The sequence below is a fragment of the Mastigoproctus giganteus genome, chromosome 6 (assembly GCF_048544385.1).
Source record: "Mastigoproctus giganteus isolate SK-2022 chromosome 6, ASM4854438v1, whole genome shotgun sequence".
Taxonomy (NCBI): Eukaryota; Metazoa; Arthropoda; class Arachnida; order Uropygi; family Thelyphonidae; genus Mastigoproctus; species Mastigoproctus giganteus.
Genome location: NC_143580.1, coordinates 46,587,524 through 46,609,522, shown reverse-complemented (window position 1 = coordinate 46,609,522; position 21,999 = coordinate 46,587,524). Strand labels below are relative to the sequence as shown.

At 36.7% G+C, this 21,999-nt stretch overlaps 1 protein-coding gene across 1 annotated transcript in view; it reads left to right on the top strand.

The window, feature by feature from the left end:
* The window catches only part of LOC150084221 (coiled-coil domain-containing protein 39-like), a 197,112-nt gene that overhangs the window by 174,510 nt on the left and 603 nt on the right, over window positions 1–21,999 (top strand). Inside the window, exons 20-21 of the mRNA XM_090376158.1 lie at window positions 3,808–3,921; window positions 14,312–14,531. Coding sequence (XP_090232284.1) covers window positions 3,808–3,921; window positions 14,312–14,531 — 334 coding nt within the window. The remainder of the gene's footprint in view (window positions 1–3,807; window positions 3,922–14,311; window positions 14,532–21,999) is intronic.

Here is a 21,999-nt window from a genome sequence, read left to right as displayed (position 1 = left end):
TACGTTCGCAACAATGAAATTAATTAGTCAATTGTTTAAATAATGAGTGATTTATCCAAAGAAAGGAAAACGTAGCATGTAAAATCAAGCAAATTATGATAATAAAGAAATTATTTATGACTTACAAATCTTAAATAATGTTTATTCATCATCATCATCATCAACTAAATGCACACTCTTTGATCACTCATTATTTGCTCAGCACTCGTTGGTTTATTCAGAAGGAGTCATCTTCATAAAAGCTTCAAGAGGCATTTGTTTCCAAATAATCTTCTCTTTTCTTTATAAATTGCAATAGCATGCATAAGCATTTTTTAACGGAATGCACAAATTGCAACTAAACGATTTGCACAGAGCAACAAGTTCACAAAGCTTAAAAAAAAAAAAAAGGAATGAAGAGAATACAATTGAAGTAAAGGGGAAACACATTTCACCATAATAACGTAAAAAACCACTCAATTCCATCTATGGTTATTTTCGCAAACACAATAACATGGAATTTATTACCCATTTATAATTGCTTGCAGTAACAGAAAAGCCCAATAAGAAAAGCCCCGGAAAGTGCAAATTGTTTTATGGTCGTGACCTCCAGAAATGTGCTTGTGAAATATATCACGAAGGCGTTCAAAATTGGTTCTTATATCAGAACATACAATAATGATGAAAGTGTAGTGCATTTTAATGATTTGAATTGATAACTAATACAATTTACACTAAAAATTACCTTTTGGAGAGTTATATAGAAAATTTCAACTTCCGAGGTTGTAGAATGAATTACCAAAAAACAGTGTGTTATTGGGTTCACATTACGATACAATGGTGTCCCTGGAATAGATCCTAAAGCAAGATGCGATGTATTGTTTAGCTGTGCATGTGGTTTGAAATGCAGTATTTATTAATGTTTAACATTCATTTTTTGCAATTAATGCTTATATTTTGGATTTTGTTGATAATTGAAAAAAAAAAAAAAAAAAAATCGTAAACCTGGGAACTCTTAAAGCGAAAACTCGTAAAGCGGGAACTGCCTGTAAAAGGATGGTTGAATGAGAGAAGACAGAGAGTGGTAATCAGTGTACACTGCTATTCACGGACTAATGTTATAAGTGGAGTTCTCCGGAGGACCGCGTTGGGCCCATTGTTGTTTTCTGTATATATCAATGATACCGATGAAGGTATATCAGGCTTAATGTCCAAATCCATAGACGATATGAAGATTGGTAGGGTTGTTAATGGCAGTACGCTACTGCAACAGGATCTAAAAAAGTTGAGAAAATGGGCTGAGCAGTAGCAACTAAAGTTTAGCATTGACAAATGCAAACGACTGCATATGAGTAACAGTAACCCAGAGTAACATACCAGCTGTGCGGTACTACACTCAGGGTAGTTAAGAATAAAAAAGATCTGGGGGTAATTGTGCAGTTAGATATGAAGTTTTCTGAGCGCTGCAGACAGGCTGAAAGAGTAACTCATGGGGGTCTTGTCAATGATATGTAGGAATTCTGCTATCAGAGATAAGGTGGTGCCTCCGTAGCCAGGCGGGAAGGAGCAGCAGTGCGTAGAACATGCTTCTTAATTAGACCGGGGTTCGAGCCTGTCACCACCAAATACGGAGGATGCGGGAAGTTCAGGGAATGGCTACCGTATATTCTCGGAGAAATATGGCCTTAGTTGCTAATGCTCCTAAAAACCAAAACAAACAGAGATAAGGTGATTATCCCCTTGTATAAGGCAATGGTGAGGCCACACCTTGAGTACTGCATACAGGTCTGGAGGGCGAATTTTAGGAAAGATGCTGAGTTACTAGAACAAGTACAGAGAAGGACAACGAGATTAGTGAGTGGAACAAATGGTTGCTGTTATGAAGATAGGCGTAAGTTCGGTAAATTGCAGCACCTGGAGACTAGATACCTGTATGCTGATCTGATTGAGGTGTATAAAGCATTGAAAGGTTTGAGTAAGTTCGATGCTGATGGGATTCTTACTCTTGCTCAGATTCCACACTTGAGGGGGCATAAATTCAATTTGAGGAAAGACAGTTGCAGAATAAATGTGCAGAAATTTGCCTTTAGCCAGCGAGTTGTTGATTGCAGGAACAAACTCTCCTCTGTCATTGTGGAAGTTGACAGTTTAAATAAATTCTAGGCTGAACTAGACAAACTTTTGGAGTGAATGAATGGCTGAAACAGGAAGGTTTTTTTTTTTTTGTTTGTTTGTTTTTTGGCTGAAGCTAAATAAGCTTGCTTTCTTGCATCATATGCTAATGGTAAAAGACCCTTAAATTCCTCACATCATCGACAGGACTCGAACTGAGGCCTTTTCCACCTGGTGTAAGGAGGATGGCTATTCTACCAAGAGGATTAAACAGTATGATTTGTACACAAAAGAGGTACAATACCAATTACACTGAATTGGCTTTGCATTAACAACACACTCATATGTAAGAATGGATTGGTCTGTGACACTGGTGAAGGCTCGAAACTCAGAAATGGTTGATATAAGGTTGTAGTTTACACATGGTGAAATCAATTTTTGAGTGGTTTCAAGGAAGACTTGATCTTTCCAAGTTCGAACATGGGACAGCCATATGTGGCCAACTCCCATGGTGAGTGTTGTGTAAAAAAAATCATAGGAATAGTAAGATCAATATCCACATGTGCTATGCCTTGTCGTGGGTCCCCACTGTGAGACAAGAAACTACTCCTTGCATCACACATCAACATTAACACTGGACCACTGACATGTGGAAATCTGTTGCATGTATGATGAATCCCATTTCCAACTCTATCATGCTGATGAGTCTATCTACATTTGGAGACAGCAGCATGAGGTCACAGCACCTGGATGCACGATTAGTGTTTGACAGGCTGGAGGCAGTGGTGTTATGGTTTGGGATCTGTTTTCATGGCATGCCTGGGTCCTTTGATCACCATTAAACAGCAGCTCAGTGGGAACACCTACCTTTTTTTATCATCCTCGACCACGTTTAACTCTTCACAATGACAGTGTATCCAGGCAACATCAGCATCTATCAACAATGTGCCATGCCACAAGGCCTGGCAAGTTGCTAACTGATTGCAGGAAGATGACTACAAATTCTCCATCCTCCCATGGCCACCCAGCTCACTTAATCTCCAACTGGAAAAGGACATTTGATGCTACAACCATCCACCTGTGAATGTGCAATGCATTGGTAGCACTGTCACAAGATGCCCTGTATACCTTGTGGAGTCCATGCCAAGATATATATGAGCTGTATTATGGACAAAAGGTTACCTGACAAGTTATTAGGTAGATGTTACTAATGCAAAACCAATTCAGTATAGTTTAAGGCAGTGGGTCCCAACATTTTGCCACTCAAGTTACACTTGTTATTAAAAGGTGTTGCCTCTGCACACCTAAAGAGTGATTGCCATTGAACTCTGGTGGTTTCCCTAATCTTACAAAACACTTGAAGCAAAAGTGGAAACTGCAATAATGAAAAGCTCAGCACTCAGAGCAGCAAAATCACATGGTATTAACCAGAAATAGTTTTTTTTTTTTTTGAAACATACAAATATCAAAAGAGGGATGGGGGAGCTCAATTTAAATACTTTAAAATTGTTTTTTGATCCATTTGGCCAGTAGGACACTGTCCCCCCCCCCAACACATGTACAGTTTTTGGTTTTCATATGATAGTTACACTGCTTATATTAACTGTGGAATTGTGTCTAACATCTGAAAATAGCAAGTAGATATGTATTTAATTGCTTTTCTGTTAATCTTTCTGTCCTTTAATTTTCTTTTATTTTTATTTTATCGGATGAAAGGATATAAATATAAGGGTTCTAAGAGAAGTGAGAACCAAAGCATCAAAGCTGTTAACAGATGCTGTAAAGGACACCCCTTCTCTTCTGCAGAGGGCTCGGAATATGTTTGCAGAGGTAAGAATTTTATGAATTTTATGTTGATACCAAAATACACTATCCTCCAATGTGTATTGGGACAGTGAATGAAAAAAAAACATCTGATTAGAAAAAATGTTTTTAATATTGAATATGATGCCCACGAACCTTAATAATTTTAGGGGAAGTTTTTGGTATTTAGAGACTAGAATCTCTTGCTCCACTCCTTTCAGGGTGCATATAATTCTCTGTTTTAACTTGGATATGTGGTTCTCACTTGTTATTCAGAGACATCCTGTAAATGTTCAGTTTGATTCATATCTGGGCTCCAGGAAATAGCAGTTACAAGGCATTACTATATTATTTCTGGAGATCATACGGAAGTGTTCTACGTACTATATTGAGGTAAACTCCTCTTATTATTTTACAAAAAAAGAATCTCACAATGTACAGTTGCATTTGTGGTTTTGTTGATGACAACTGGTGCACAAGTTCCAAATCATGTATAACAAGATTACACTACCACCACCAAACTTCATTGTTGATGCAATTCAATCTGAGTGAATCATTTTTTGGACATACCTCACACTCAGGTGCTTCCATCTCTGATGCTTGGACAATGTTTCATAATTCACTACTACATATTGCATTCAGCCATTGCTAGGAGATGCCTTTGGCTTAAAAGTAGCTCAATGATTGTGGTAACCTATTCTGTGAAGTGTTTTTCGTGATAATTGTTGGGCCTGCATTTATCTTGCCTTTTTCAGCTTCTTCCTGTTAGCAAACTAAGGGTGCTTTTGAAACTTCTATGTTCTTCAACTGTCAGCATGCTTTGGGGATTATTGATGATGGTCTATATTCCTGGTGCATTATAACCCTTGTCATTTTTGTGCCATTAAAATCAGATCAGATGATGGCCTACCTGGCATAGGATGAATGGCTACATTACCGTTTGTTTTCCATTGATGTGCAATGTTTCCAGCAGTTGAATTTGGGTATTATACTCTATCTATATTTTATCTGGCCAAGAAACATGCCAGCTGACAGCCTATCATCCCTCTTGTGAAGGGATCTGGGTCGTTTTCTCATCCCATTCTGTACCATCCACCTGTTATGTCTTTTATATCCTACCCAACAGAGAACAACCCAGTGGTGCATTCTCTTGGAATTAAGAGACCAGGCAGCTCTGCTTGCAGAATGCCACCTCACCTTCACAGTAAAAATGTTCTCCGGAATGATTGACACCCCAAACTTCTGGTGACTGTGCTCGTGGAGGATTCCACAAGCCAACCTCAGAGTGATAATCATTATCAGCCAATACTAATAGGCTTGTGCTGACTGACCATTTTCTTCCAACCCAAACATTACCAATTCTCGATTGCAGAAAGTTTCTGTCAGATAGGCGGAAGATTCTGGGCACCCTTTCTTTGGCCTAACGTAATCTCCGGGCAGTGATGGTGGCAGTTCCTTTCCTGCTACCTGGAAGGATTTTTTTTGTTATCATTTTCTTTTTGTGTGTGTACATACGCTTGCAATTTAACTTACAGTTTTTGCAGAGGACATTGCCAACACTTCTGGAAGATGTTCCTTTAAGTTTATATGCCAATATGTGGTTTCAGCCCGACAGAGTGCCTCCACATTTTGGGCAACAGGAAAGAACGTTCCTAAATGATCATTACCAGAGTCACTGGACAGATCACAGAGTCTCATTTCTTGGCTTCCATGCTCTCCTAACTTTAACCTATTGAATTTTTATGTGTGGGGGGGGGGGGTCTCTTGTGTGTTTATACTGCAGAGGTTAACAACTGAGATGGCTTGTTGAATCACATCCATGATGCTGCCACTACTGTTTAAAACAACATTGCTTTTTGCATGTGTATGGGATTCCTTCTCGAGCCATGTTGAAGCCAGTCTTCTGTCACACGGCACTCATTTCAAACATTTTTTGTGATATTTCTTTTAATCATGCTTCAGTTTGATTGCAGTACTAATAAAATTCATTTACTCCTGCTCTATAATGTTATTGAGTTTCTGAGTGCTCTTCAGTTCATAGCTAAGTTTTAATCACCAAACATTTATTGTTCTAAATTTATTTATAACCGTGTATGCTACAAGTAACATTATTCAGATACTTAGTAATAATTAAAATAATGTTTTTATATAAATAAAATGTTTTTAATCAAAGCAAGCTTTTTCATAAATTTACTATTATAGGCAAAACACTAAGCCAGAATTGTCACTAATCTGTTTAACGCTCTAACTCAATAAACATTAATGTCAATTTCAAGGACACCCGTATATATTTATTTATATACTAATATTAATTGTGACTTTTGTGTCATTTATTTCATGGGTTATTTACATTTAAAGTTAATTATTGATTATTATACCATAATGATTATCTTTTGTTATCAGCATTATTTTCCAGAATCTCTGTTGGTGAATGCATAATTAATAGCCGCAATATCAGAGTATTGTGTTGTAAGTAAAGGAAAATGGACATTATCATAGAGCAATTGACAAACTAGTGGTGAAGCAAAAGTAGTTACCTCTTTGAGTAAATCCCACTTCAGCAGACTGTGATCACTGCCACCTAGTGGTTCCTCTATCTGCAGATTCTTAATGCATGAAGAATCACTACTGATAATCAAATCAAGAGTATTAATCCCTCTAGTTGCCTCCCAAACATGCTGATGTAGAAAACAATCATCCAATAAATCCACAAAAACCTTGCTAGTGTTGTGAGTGACCAACCCACAAATTCCAGTCAGTATCTGGGAAATTAAAATCCCCCATTATAAAGACTCTCTGATTTACTGGCCCACTCTATTTCCCTGTACAGTTTCTTATTATACTCATCAGAGTCATTAAGCCAATAGCACATGCCTACTCTCAATTTTGATCTTCCAATGCTTATGTCACACCAAACTGACTCGACACTGCACTGTCCAGCGATGTCGACTGGCTTCACTTCCTTGGATTTTGTGTTTCTTAACTAATAGCATAACCCCTCCTCCCTTCCTATCCTGTCTATCCTTTCTGTAAACGTTGTACTCCCCAAATTCCAGTTCTGCATTCCTTATATCTGTGTGACACCACGTCTGTGATATCCCAACAATATCCGCCTTTGATGCTTTGAGCAATACCTCAAATTCATCAAATTTATTTACCAAACTCCTAGCATTGGTGTACATGCAAGTATACATGCACCTGTTCTTTTTCTTAGCTACCCTAACACAATCCATGTGTTTACTTGTACTGCAATGACTCCCAGCAGTCTCTGAAATATCCTGCATCTTGTTTTCCAGGCTTCTGCTCATTCCAATAGAAGCAGTGCAAGAATCACTTTCACCTCTGCCAGTGGCTACTGTTAATCTATTAGTCCTTATATCCCCACAAGCTAGCAGTTTTCTGACCCACCTAACACTGCTTCGATAGCATCAGCAAATATGATGATGAAACAAATTGAGAATACATTGGAAACGTTAAATAATTTCAGCATAATTGGAGGGAGGAAATTTCCTCTTGATTTATTCACAAATACTGCAAATTTTTTTTAAAAAAAGTTGCGTTTTCACAAACAAGAAAACTGTGCATGCCATCTTTAACATAGTCCCCATTACATCCAACACACTTCCTCCAGTGCTGTGCTGTTCTAATAATGCTTTGATTCCTCAAGAGAAGATTTTTGTGGTTGACGTTTGAACTGGTCTGCCAGTTAGTAGCTGAAGAGTATGGAAATTGCTGAAAAAATCAGTACAAGTTTAATAAATATGAATTCATTTTCATAGAAGTTATTTTGAATTTTCTGCCAAGCTGAGAACTTGGATAATCTGACAATTATCCAAGTAATAACTGTAATTACTGATATTACCACTAGAGCATAGCACCTCTCTGTCATGATGAAAGTCACTTCCTGAGAACTGATATCTACATAGTTGCCAATATAACTATTTTTCAACACTAGAGTAGCTCTTTAAAAAAATGGAAAATTTGTTTTAGAATTCCTAGGTGCTTTCAAAAATTAATTTTTGTATAAATGTGAAACAAAACGAATTACCTACCTTTTTTTTTTTTTTTAATTTTTTTTAATCTTTATTAGATTGTGATGTGTTCTAGCAAGCCATAACTGAGTTTGTGCGAACTATATTGTAATTGTTTTATTTATGCATTTTACGCAAAATTTTTAATTTTCTTCTTTTAATTTTTTTTTATTGTTTTTATTCAATTTTAACTGAAAATGTCTTTCCCCAAACGAAGAAAAGTTGACCGTGAAGCCATCAATTTAAAACAGAATAGACAAATGACTTTTGTTTCGTGTTACCCAATAATAATTTACCTATGTGTTTAATCTGTAATTGAAGTCCTGTCAGTTGTTAATGTATGTAATCTGAAAAGACGTTGAGACCAAGCATAATGATTTTCATGTAAAATTTTCCTCGCGCTCTAATCCAGAGAAAGTAAGCTAGATAACCTAAAAGCATCATACAGGCAGGCCAACATAATATTGTGTAGACCTTTTGCATCACAGGAAAAATGAACAGTAGCTTCTTTGAGAGTATTGTGAATGCTACCCTTCATTCCTGCGAAACAAATCATATTAGAAACAGTAAAAGTATCAGAGGGGAAAGAAATAGTTAAAAAGTTTCAAAAGATTCCTTTATCAAATGATACGGTTAGATCACGCTGTTATGAACTCTCAAACAATGTAACTCATCAATTACTTGTTGAACTGTCTACATGCAAATACTTTACTTTAAACATAGATGAAACTTCGGATTGCACAGATACAGCCCAGATTGCGGTTTATGTGGGATTCTTTAATGGTAATGTATTTGAAGATTTGTTGGGATTAATAGCTCTCCATGGATGGACAACAGGAGAAATAATCTGTAATGAAGTTTTAAAATTAACTAACTTCCAAAGAACTTAGAACTGAAGATGTGCTTTCCATTACAACAAATGGGGTTTCAGCCATGATAGGCGGGCTTGTTGGCAGGCTTAAATAAACACAACACAGTCTTATTTCCTATCACTGTATTATACATACTGCAATGCTGTGTTCAAAACTGAGTGGGGACTTTCACTTTGACTGAAATTACCAAATTAGTTAATTTTTTGCGATCAAAATCAGCACTGTCACACAGGCAGCTAAAACAATTTTTAAAAGATGTTGATGCTGAGAGTTTCCTGACCTGGTTGCCTACAACAATGTGAGGTGGTTAAGGAAGGGAAGAATGCTGAAAAAGATATGGAATTTAGGAAGTGAAATTGAGTTTTTTGCAGCAGATTGAAGACTGTGATAAAACTAAATATTTTACTGACATTTTGAGGGACGCCTACCATCTTTCCAATCTAGCATTTTTGGTTATGTTTTTTATTACATTAATGATCTGAACATTTGTCTCTCAGGAAAAGATAAAAACAGTGAACTCTGGGTCTATCTTAGCTTTCAAAAGGAAATTTGAGATTTTTATTCAAGGTGTAAGAGTAATGAATTTATATTTTTCCCTCCATCTTAAAAATTTTCAAGATGAAGCAAAGTATGTATGAAACTGATATAATATTAGAATTCTTAAATAAACAGAAAAGTGACTTTGATAATAGGTTCAAAAATCTGAAAGGCATACCATGTCCTATGATATGCTGCCAACCCTCTATCAGTAGAAATCACATCTGAATGGATATAGGAAATAAAAGAATGGTTTGAAATATGAGGCTCAGTTTAAATTGGAATTATGTGAATTTACAACAAAATCAAGGGTTACTGAATTATTTAAGTCTACACACAACACAAAATATTGTATAGAGCTGCACACCAACAAATATCCTAAAATTACAATAGTGGCAATAAAAATTCTAACAATGTTTGAGTCAACACTGATGAAAATACAGAAAACCTCCTGAAAATTGCACACACAAGCTATGAACCTAGCTACAAGAAGGAGTATTAGACTCTATATTACTTAGTACCGTGCTTGGGTTGGAGGTTGAGAAGATGAAAGAAGATATTTGTTGATAATGGACTTGAACTTCTGTAGACTGTAATTTTCAGGAAATACATATAAAGGAAGGTTGTTCCAGAAAACGGCAGTTGAATGAATAAACGAGGAAGATGAAAAGTTGGTTCTGTGAGTTTGACAGTAAATGGATGTTGGCTGGTGGCTGCATGTGTTCGGACTGTTTTGAAAGAGAGAACGGGAATTATAGAAGCCAATTCAGAAGAACAGTGCCCATGGAAATATCTGTAGAAGAGGCATGCAGCAGAAACATTGTCTATGAGACAGCGAGTGCAGAAGTCTGTTAGAGATGAATCATTAATTAACCTAACTGCCCTCTTCTGAATGGAATCAAGAAGCCTGAGAGAGGTTTTAGGGGTACTACCCCAGATGTGGGAACAATATTCCATGGTAGGGCAGATTTGCGATTTACACACAGAGTGAACAGCTGTTTGGAAGAAAAGTAACTCAGAGAGCGAAAGAGAAAACTAAAAAAACTAATGGTAGCTGAGCATTCTGGTCTATTGCCAGAGCTACCAGGTTTTTTTAGATGCAGAGGAAACAATATTTGTAATGTGCTTGTGCCAAAAGAGATTAGAAGTCAGGGTAATCCCCAAAATAGATATATCATTTTGCCTAGAAATCGGAGTGTTACCAAAGATAAGCATAGGAGCAGAAGAATCCTTTTTTGCGAGATATAAGACAAGACTGAGTTTTAGAAGGATTGAAATCAAGTTGTCTTTGCCCCACTGGACAATTACCTGAAGATCTGCATTTAAGGAATTGGTAGCAGATTTTCGAGAAGTTGAAGCTGATTGAGCAGGGCAAGGTTTCTCAAAATGGAAAGTGGAATGCAATGTGCTATCATTGGCAAAACTATGGATAGGATTTCCAGTCAATGGAAGAAGGTCATTAATATACGAGAGGAAAAGAGTGGGGGAAAGAGCTGAACCTTGGGGTACATCGGCATTAGTGGAGAAATTAGAAGACAGAGAGCCATCTACCATCACCCTCAGTGAGCGATCAGAGAGAAATCTGGATAACCAATTACAAAAAACAGTTGGCAAACCATTAGATGGAAGTTTGTTTAGAAGACCTTTATGCCAAACATGATCGAAAGCCTTTGAGATGCCAAGAGCAACTACTTGTGTTTCACCAAACCTTTCCATTGAGTTAGTCCATAAATGGATAACATAGCCAGTATATCACCAGTGGATCGACACTGACCGAATCCATACTGGCAATCGTTGATCAGATGGAAGGTTTCTAGGTAGTTTATAAGAGTTGGTGGTTAATTGAATTCTCCATTACTTTAGAAAGAGTAGAAGTAATTGCAATGGGACGATAATTGGATGGGAGGGATTTCTCATCCGTTTCAGGAACTGGCTGGATATGAGCAAATTTCAAAGCAGAAGGAAAAGCACCTTTGGAATAAGAAAGTGAAAAAAAGGTGGCAAAGAATAGGAGTAAGTCCAGGAGCACAGGTTTTGAGAACAAGTGGAGAAATACCATCAGGACCTGGAGCTTTCATAGCATCAAGATTCATCAAAATCCTTCTGACATCTTTTTGACGGAAGACCACAGGAGGCATTGAATGGAGCATGTTGGGAATGGTGGGAGGTGTTTTACCAAGATCATTAATACATGAGTTGGAATAAAATGGGATGCTAGTAGGTCAGCTTTATCCTTGGCTGAAGTGACAACAGAACCATCTGGTTTGGACAGAGGTGGGAGCAGAGATGGGCAAAAGTTGCGGCCAATAGCTTTGGCAAGAGACCAGAATGCTCGGCTATCATTAGTGCAAGAAGCAAGTTTTCTACTCTTAGCCTGTTCGAACTCTAGTTTGGACTAATTAATAACTGCTTTACAATTGTTGCAAGCTTTGGTGTATGCAGAAAATGAAACTGAACAATTAGAAACAAGCCAATTATGATATGCAACGTTCTTCTCTTGAACAGCCTTGGCACATTTATTGGAAAGCCAAGGTTTAGATAAAGGACGAGATTTTAAAGTGGAGTGTGGGATAAAGGATTCCACTCTTGCAAGAATAATTGCATTGACACGATATGAGCAAACGTTGACATCAGAAGTTTTGAAACAGTAATCCGACCAAGGAAAAGAAGAAAAGAATCTCGCAGGTCATCCCATTTTGCATTCTTGTAATGCCAAACAACACGTGGTTGGGAATAGCCATGAGATAAAGGCTCCATTAGACAAGAGATAATCACCAAGTTATGATCTGAAGTGCCTAAAGGACCTCTCACTTCGACCGTGTACTTAGAAGGGTTGTTTGTGAGAAAAAGATCAAGCGTGTTGTCTGTATGATTAGGATTGTCTGGTATTCTTGTAGGTAAATGAACAATCTGTGCAAGGTCATTGGTAATTGCAAAAGCCTCAGAATCTCAACCAGCTGGGTCAGTGTGACTAGAAAACGGAGTCCAGCTGGAGTTGTGAACATTAAAATCACCAAGGAAAATTACCTCACAGGAAAGTTGGACTGGAGAAAGTCAAGTTGCAAAGAGAGGATGTCAAAGAGCTCCAAGTGATTAGTGGAGTTGGGAGAATAGTAGACACAACAGATGAATTGTACACAATGAGGTAGAGAGATTTTAAGCCAGAGAAGATCGAAGAGAGGAGATTCCAAATTACCAAGTCTCTGACAGGGAATATCAGAACAGACATATGGACAAGTACCACCTTTGAGGCAAAAGGAATCGTACAGTGAATAATTTGGGCATCTGAGACGAGCAGTAGTTGAATCAACCGATAACTGAGATTCTGTCAGAAAAAGTACATGGGGTTTGGCAGACTGCAGGTGGAAATGGACATTGTTGAGATTAGAATTGAGACCACGTATATTTGTGAAATGAATTAGGAAGTGTTTGGAAGGTTTAGATCTTTTCGCAGATAAGCTTGCTCTATTAGTTTGACAGTTCATGGTGTATTCAATAGTAAGAAAAAGTGAGTGGGACATGCTGTATGAAGTAATGAAATTTTTGGATATGGCGTACACATGGTAAGAATATACCCAGATCCTTGACATAACGTGGCCTCGACAATGCCCCCTGCATACACATACTACTCGGACTCCCTCCAGTCATTATCTGGCAAAGTAGAGGTAGCAAGATTATACACTAGTTGATCCAGAAGCCTTCTAGAGTTACCAAAAGGTTCGGTCCGGTGTACTAACTAGCGGCCGGCCTGCGAACACAGATTTAGAGCTGTACCCTCGAAATGTAAGGAATAATGGATCTTGCCACGATGTTCATCATAATCTCAAAAGTCATCAATCATAGTGCATGAATGAAGAGATGGGGAAAGGTTGACTGGAATTTAGCTGGAGAGACTAAACATGGGTTCCACCACTTCAAGCCTTCAATAAGCAAAGTGGTGGTATTGCACCAGTTGATGAGAGTCATCTACCACTTAGTACTGCCTGGTAACATAGAAGGGTGACATTCCTCCATGTGGTGTGGGCACCACACCTCGACCCCTGCTTACGTTGGTTCACACCTGGGTGGTCACCCACCATGTACTTGTGCATTGAGGTTAACTTTACTTAATTTAATTGAGAAGCCTGGGTCTATAACATCGATATAATACATAGCTTTGGGATGCTAAGCACTGCAATTAGTAGCTTCACTCCAAACCACAAGAAGCAGCTCTGCACCATGATACCTCCTTCAGACTTCACTGTTAGGGTGATTCAGTCATTCAAATACATTCATCGAATTAACTTGAATAGTGTAGTATAACTTTTCATTCCACAAGACAACTTTTCATCATTCCAGAGTCCAAAAACAATGTAATGTGCCTGTCTGAGCAGTACTTGTCATTTATAGTAATGCCATTAGTATCCATAGGATTTTTTCACAACTTTTTTTTACAGCCATGTGTAAAAAATGAAATGCTCTTACAGCCACACTTCTGTTAATGTCTGCACTTGCATCTTTCTCTTTATAGAGACTAGCAATGAGTAAAGAATATTCTTGGCATCCTTGATAATTTCTTGACTGTTGTATTATCCTTGGTCTTTGCATCAGTTATAGTTGACTTCTGATTAAGATATCAGGCATCTATAAAACTGAGTAAGCTTTGTACTGTGATCCGTGCTGGGTGCTACTGACATCCAAGTTACCTTGATATTTTATAGATGCTCCTGTTTTGCATATGATAATTTTTTTCTACTTCAAAAAAGTTTATTTCTCCTAAAAAAATTAAACTAGCTCTGTCAGATTGACATGGTAGATAAAAAAGTTAAAATTAGTTAATTAATCATTATACACAGAAACCTGTCTTTTTTTTTTTTCTTACTGGGGTGATATCCAATTCCTTTTAAGATTATAATGTATCTGTTATATTGCTGAGTGTAGTGTGCATGCCTACACACTTTTTTTTTTTTTTTACTTTATCTTTTTTTCTAACTCTAGGCACACCTTCCTCCACTGCCTAGTCCTGGGTCAACCCCATCCTCTTCTCGTAGTGGATCTCGTACCTCTCTCCCAACTTCTGTTACAAGTCTAAACAGGCAACTTGGTAGTCCTCATCCAAGTACCAGTTCTCGCTTAAGTATAGAAAAAGCACGATTGGGCACTACTGGTATAAAATTTGCACGTATCGGTGTGGTATCTCTAGGTGTTGATTTACCAAGTAAGTAAAAAACATTTTTTTTCTAAAAAATATCAAAATCAGCTTAACTTTTTTTTTAGTAATATTTAATAAAAGATCCCTTACTGTATGGGACATAGGACACTTGTGTATCCTTAATCAAGGTGCATAATTAATTATGGATTTCCCCAAATATTGTCTTACACTTATTCTCATTTCCCACTAATGTAACGGTATTAATATTTGCCAAAGGTGTCAGAAAGCTTTAGGCTTTGCAGCACCAGAAAAAAAAAAAAATAACAAAAAAAAAAAAAAAAAAAAATCTGAAGTGGAACCATTAATCACCCTCTCCCTCCTCTCCTTCAACTGCCGTTCATCAGTCCATCTAAAAAGCTTATACCTGATACCATTTTCCAGCTTATTTCAATAACCTCTCATACAAGACAGTTATTCTTTCAAAATTATATTTAACCACGTTGTTAGGTAAACAGGATTTTCTGTTTACAAAATCATACTGTTTCCTTTAGAATACCATTTATATCAAGGTTCCCTGTACTGTACTTTTGATCATAGCATTCATGATTTTGCCTACTGCTGAAGTTAGACTGACTGGTCTGTAGTTACTCACTTTGCTCTTAGGACAACCTTTATGATTTCTTCCCCATCACCTTTTTTTTTTTTTCTCTCTTAACCAGTGGTCTCATAATCAGTCTTCACCAGCTTAATCCATTCTGTGTTATTATTATAGATCGACTTATAGCTACCTTCTACAGTACTTTTAACCTCTCTGTAAACTCACCCATGCTATCTTTTTATTTTCTATTAAAATGGCCAGCTCTGTATTCATCCACCTCCTTGTGCTATATATTTTTCAATAGTATACTTGCTTTTGGAACTGACTATTTCTTTAAAGGCATTCAATGGTTTTCCCTGTCTTTGCCTTCCTTGTGCTAGCAGGGATAAGGAGGTGATTATCCCTTTCTATAAGACTGTGGTTAGGCTCCATCTTGAGTATGTATACAGGTCTGGGGGCTTCACTTTAGGAACTGCTGGAACAGATGCAAAGGGCAACAAGATTGGTGAAGGGAGAAAAAGGGTGTTCTTTCCTAGAACAGCTTCAGTTCTGCAAATTGAAGAGTCTCAAGACTAGGCACCTGCAGGAAGATCTAATTGAGGTGTTTAAAGCCATGGATAGATAAGGTAAGCTGAATGTTAATGGTATTCTTCCACTTGTTGAGACTACACACATGAGGGAGCATAAATTCGAGTTGAGGAAGGATAGTTGTGGATAGATTTGTGCAGAAGTTTTCCTTCAGCCAGTGGATGGTTGATTATTGGAACAGGCTTCCACCTGCTGTTGTGGAAGTGGATGGGTTGAATAAATTCAAGAGAGAACGAGACCAATTCCTGGAGGATATGGATGGGTGAACTATTTTTTTGGCTGATGCTATATAAGCTTGCTTTCTTGCATCATTTCCCATTATTACTACTACATTTGCTCCCTTAATAGAGGGCCAACACGGAGAGGATAAAGCCGTGCAACATTTACGACTGTCTGTCATACGCTAAGTGGACAAAAATCTTGGGATACACCTAGTGACAGGTAGGCCCACTTTTCATCCAGATAACGGCAGCCACGCGGGGAGGCACTGAGTCCACAAAAGCTTTCCACGGGTATTTCCATCCATGCTTGCTGTACTGCTGTCCGTAATTCTGTCGCATTCCTGGGTGGAGGATCCAAAGCTCAAACGGACCTTTCCACAGCATCCCAAAGATGCACCACAGGATTCGTGTCATTTTACCACCATGGAACGGCCTCCCCATTCACATGAATGGGGAGGCCATTCCATGGTGGTAAAATCTGCTAAATGTGCTTTGAACCATGTTCTAGTCATCACGGCTCTGTAGAGAGGGGCATTGTCCTGCTGGAAGTGTCCATTGCCCTGTGTGTGCACGATGACCATGAAGGGATACAGATGGATGCATAAGCTGGACTGTTCAGAGCTGCATCTAGACCAGCGGTTCCCAAAGTGTGTTCCACGGAACCCCAGGGTTCCGTGATAAAATTCAGGGTTTCCGCAAGACAAGGTGCCCTTTATATCTTTCTTGTTTCATAAAAATGGGTAGGTATTTTAAAAAAATGAAAGAATTTAAGTTATGTAAAAAGTTACTCAAGAAAAACAAAAAAATTAAGTTATTCATTATTTAAATGCATGAAATACATTTCGTTATGGAATCTGAAATATGTACTGCAAAATAAGTAAGATCAATTTTAATCAATTGAGAGGTAATGGAGAAAAATTTGACAAGATAGAAAGATATAGGAAATGTGCATAAATACATTAAAAATTATTGTAGGCGGCCCATCGTCTACTGACTGTGACGTCACTAGCAACACAGCCTGTGTATTATAGTGTGGCCTTGGCCTCACAATCCAGCCAATCAGGACATATTATCTTATCGTCAGAATATCCTAAAAGACCTAAAACAAAACATCACCTCATTACTTGTTATGATTTCGTTAGAACTAGAACAAATCATTCACTGTTGCACTGTGGATTGCCAAATCAGTTTTATTATTTATGATTATTGTATTTTTAACAAATTTATTCTATTTTACGTTCATTTTCTACTCATTAAGATTGCAGTTTGTGCTTTTATAAATCAAGTAAAACTCTAACTTTTTATAATCTTTTCTTTAAAAAAAATTTTTTGTATATAGGGATTCCAGTTTAACAAGGGATCGATGGTTAAAATATGGATCATTCAAAGAAACAGGAGATACCATTATCAATAAAACAGTAGAAACCATGGAATCTGCAGACATAGAGATTTCAGAACTCTCCCAACCATCAACTTCCAGTTCCATTAAACTACAAGAAAAGATTTTACCATCTAATTTTGTGAAAACATCAGTGAAAAAAACGCAAATTTCGATAAAAGTTATTTGTCATTAGGATTTACTAGTGCTGGTGAGAAGCAGCTCTAGATGCTGTGTGTTAATTTTGCAATAAATTATTAGCAAATAGTTCATTAGTACCAGCGAAACTAAGGAGACATTTTGAAACAAATCATCCGAACTATAAAGACAAAGACATTTCTTTTTTTAAAAGAAATGTTGGAAAGTCATAACTCCAAAAGTTTTATGCTAAAAAAATTTTAAACGGACAACGAGAATGCAACATTAGCATCATATAAAGTATGCTACTGCATTGGTCTTGCCGGTGAGGCACATATAATAGGTGAGTCACTTATTAAAGGTTGTGTAAAAGATGTTGTTTCGTGTATGTTTGATGAAGAGTTTGCTAGAAAGGTTGATGTGTTAAGGTTGTGTTAAGCATATCGCTAATCATATTGAAAATGAACTTACATCACGATTGAAGGTTTGTGACGCTTATGCTTTGAAATTAGATGAGTCCACAGATGTTGCGGGGTTGGCAATTTTACTTGTGTTTGTTCTGTACGACTTAAGAAAAAAATTGAAGATTTGCTGTTGTGTGAAAGTCTGGAACTAAACACCACAGGGGAGAATATATTTAACCACGTTGATAATTTTATGAAAACACATGAAATAAGCCGGGGACAATGTATTGCTGTGTGCAGTGACGGAGCTAAATCAATGGTAGGAACAAAAAAAAAATAGCTGGTGCTGTTACACGAATTAAGAATGTTGCAAGAAATTGTATCTCTAATCACTTTTCTTCACAGATATGCATTAGTTACAAAACAAATTCCAGCCACATTGAAATCAGTTTTAGAAGAAGCAGTTCAAATTATTAATTTTATAAAAAGTCGGGCTTTGCAATCACGGATTTTTAAAGCTTTGTGTGAAGATATGGGTAGTAAGGTGGTTGTCACGAGGTAGAATTCTTGCCAGATTTTTTGAATTGCGGAAAGAACTCTTAATGTACTTCACTGACGTTAAATTTAAGTTATCTGACAGATTATCAAACACATTATGGTTATTAAGATCTGCTTATTTAGTTGATATATTTGCAAAATTGAATGGGTCATGTGCGACTTTACAAGAAAATGAAATTAATATTTTTCAAGTCAAAGATAGGTTGTTGTCAGGTAAATTAGAATATTGGGTATCTGCTGTGGAACAAAATACTTTTGACTCTTTTCCAACTTTAAGTGAATTTCTCCAAGAATCTGAACTAGGCATAGATAATGAAATCCGTAATGACATTAGAAGTCATCTTCACAGCTTACTTGAATCCCTAATTAAATATTTTCCAGATATTAAGAATGAAGATACGAATAATTGTTGGATACAAAACCTATTCAGAGTAAAAGAAAAACCAGAAGGATTTCTGCCAGAAGAATATGAAAGTTTTAATTGAAATTAGTTCAGATTCTAAATTAAAAGCTAAATTCGAAGCAGTTCTGATAACAACTTTCTGGTCTGATATATATGACGAATATCCTTATTTATCAAAAAGGGCTGTTCAGATTTTATTACCATTTACAACTACGTATATGTGTGAATCTGCCTTTTCGAAATACATTGATACAAAAACTAAATGCTGCACCAGATGTGTGAATTAGATTATCCAATATTGAACCAAATTTTGAAAGGATATTAGAATCCAAAAAGCAAAAGCATACTTCTCATTAAACCTAGCTAAAGTTTTATCAAAGATTCTCACACTATGTGAAAAATATGAAACAAAGACAAATCATAAAAGGTAGTTTACTTATTACAGGAATTTTTTTTTTTTTTTTTCATTTTAATGTTTTCTAGTTTTTAGGAATGAGATAAAATTGAACGTTAACTTTTAAAACTGTTACTTTTCAGTCTTGTTTATATAAATAAAAGTTTGTGAAAATGTATCGCATTTATTTCAGTTTTTTTTTGTATTAAAATTTGTATCAAACATGTTTTCAATAAATGCCACTACCATAATTTTGTAATACAAAAAATTTTGTATGTCTAGATCAGCGGTTCTACAAACTGCTGATCTAGACATACCAAAGGTCCTAAAATGTGCCAGTTGAACATGCCTCAGACCATTACCAACCATCCACCTGCCTAAACAGTTCCTTGTTGACATGGTGGGTGCATAGCTTTGTGCGGTTTCTGCAGATACTCATCTGCCTATCCACTCAAAATAACTGGAAACAGGATTCATCGGACCAGGAGACCTGTCTCCAAGGTCAATGTTCTTTCATCCAGTTGAGGCATAGAGTCCTGTTTCATGGTGTTAGCAATGGGACTCTGGTGGGTCAGCAGCTCCCATAACCTATTGCAGCTAATGATTGCCTGATGGTCTTGGTGGAGACATTTCTGGCACCTCCCTTGTAGCCTGTGGTGATTTGTGCCACTGTTGCTCTCCGGTTGTCTGAAACAATGCGAGATAGATAGCGCCGGCCATGTTCATCCACCACCTTTCTCCGTCCACGGTGAGATGTTATTCCAGAAATGGCGTATTCCCAATACCCTTTTGATACTGTTAAACAGGGATAGTGCAATTTCTGTACCACCTCCGAAATAGTGACCCATGCGTCAGACACCCACTACATCCCCCTTGACGTTTATCCATACTGACATCGAATTACTATCTATGTGAATGCAGTAATACCTGCTAAGCAGTGGGTTCGCCCACTATCACGAGGGATGACAGTGTCATGTTGCCCAGGAGGAACCAAGTATCCCATGAATTCTGTCCTTTCAGTGTAGTTGCCTTTCTTGAAACTAACAGGTTGTGTAAGCAGTGAAATCTGTTCCTTCTTGTGGAATGTTCCCTCCCCCCCACCTGTACTATTAAGAAATGCAATGTTACTTTAAAACCATTTTCAAAAAATACTGATATCCAAATTGCCATTCAGCTGGCCTGTAATAAGTTTAACTCAGATGATTTAATTAATAGGTAAATAAACTATTGTGATTAAACTTTTCAAACAAAGAATAATCTTTGCTTATCCTTTCTTTCAACCAAAGGATAATTTGTCATAACAGTTCACTTTACTGTTCAAGCAGCATTACTACTACCTGTAGCATCAAAGTATTCTTTAACCTGGTGTGGTTATGTTGGATCTGACAGCCCACCTGCAATAACAAATTGTGCATTAATTGTTCATCAATATGATGAACAATTAAACTTCCAGCTACCATCCTTAAATAAGCTGGCTGAAACTTCCAGTACCTTCCTGAAATAAACTATTATTTGAGCAGTTTTGGACATGAACCATTATTTACTTAGAATATTATGTGTAATGGATCTGCGAAGTGCCTCACGACTGCTTTTGTTATTATTTTTGCTTTACTCTTCATCATGCTTGTTTAACAAATAAGCTTCTTGACTGTTGTCTACTACAAAAATTAGATGCTCTGTTTTATGCTCATTTGTCTCTATTTTTTTTTTTTATTTAATTGATAAAACATTAATACATGCACAAGTTTTGATTTTAGTTGATTTTTGGTTTAGTGTCAAACAACATTAACTACAAAATCATTTTGTAGTCAATGTTTTTGTAATTAACCAAGAAAGTCATTTTAAATTTTCTTGGTTTACTGGAAATGTACTTACAGCCCAAGCTAACTTGTACAAACTACCAGCGAGATACAGTTCTATGACATATACAGTTTTACTTTATACAAATAACAATATGCATTATTTGTATAAAGTAAAACTAAAGATATCTAAAAAAAAATGCAATTTTGTAGTTAACTTTGTTTGACACTGAACCCTCAATTTATGTTTGAACTAGAAAATGGGAATGACTAATAGTTACGTGTATTTTATAACTTTTTTTTTTCTAATTTTCAGAATTAAAAATAATTTTAATTAAAAATAAACATAAACACATTAAAATATGTATTGCAATCCTTAGAAGAGATCAAACATTGGTGTACTTCAAACTGAATTCAAATAAAATAAAAATTTTGCAGAAATAGTAAGTTGGGTGCAACCGTTTGTTACAATCTAGTGTTCAAATGCCAGCAGGTTCATCTAAAATTAATTTTGAGATCTTTGCAAAACCCCAAATGTGTGTGGGGTTTTTTTTTTTTAAGGTCAGGGTATAATTACATTTTTTTTTTTTTTTTTTTTTTTTAATTTGTTGGAGGCCCTTAGGAATTTATTTTTTATTAACATTATGGCAAATACAGTAATTTGTCAAGCATGTCTAGAATGTTTTAGAAAGACACAATGACACTCTCCTACCACCATCCATGCACCAAAAGCTACTCTTTTAGAGGAATGGGATTCGTATATTTAGCATGGCAGCTTATTGTGGGAATTGACGGTATACCACGAGGTGATAATACTCCTATCAAATCTGTATTATGAAGGACTAGTCTTTGATTTTGGGAAGTTGAGATTACAGGCATATTTCTTCTCAGACTCAATTATATTTTTCTTCTCAGATTCAACAATGAATCTGAGAAGAAAAACTTTTGAAAAATTTGCCTTCAACCACTCACTGGCTGAAGGCAAATTTCCACACATCTGATGTACAACTTTGAATTTATGCCCCCTCAAATGCATAATCTGCACAAGAGGAA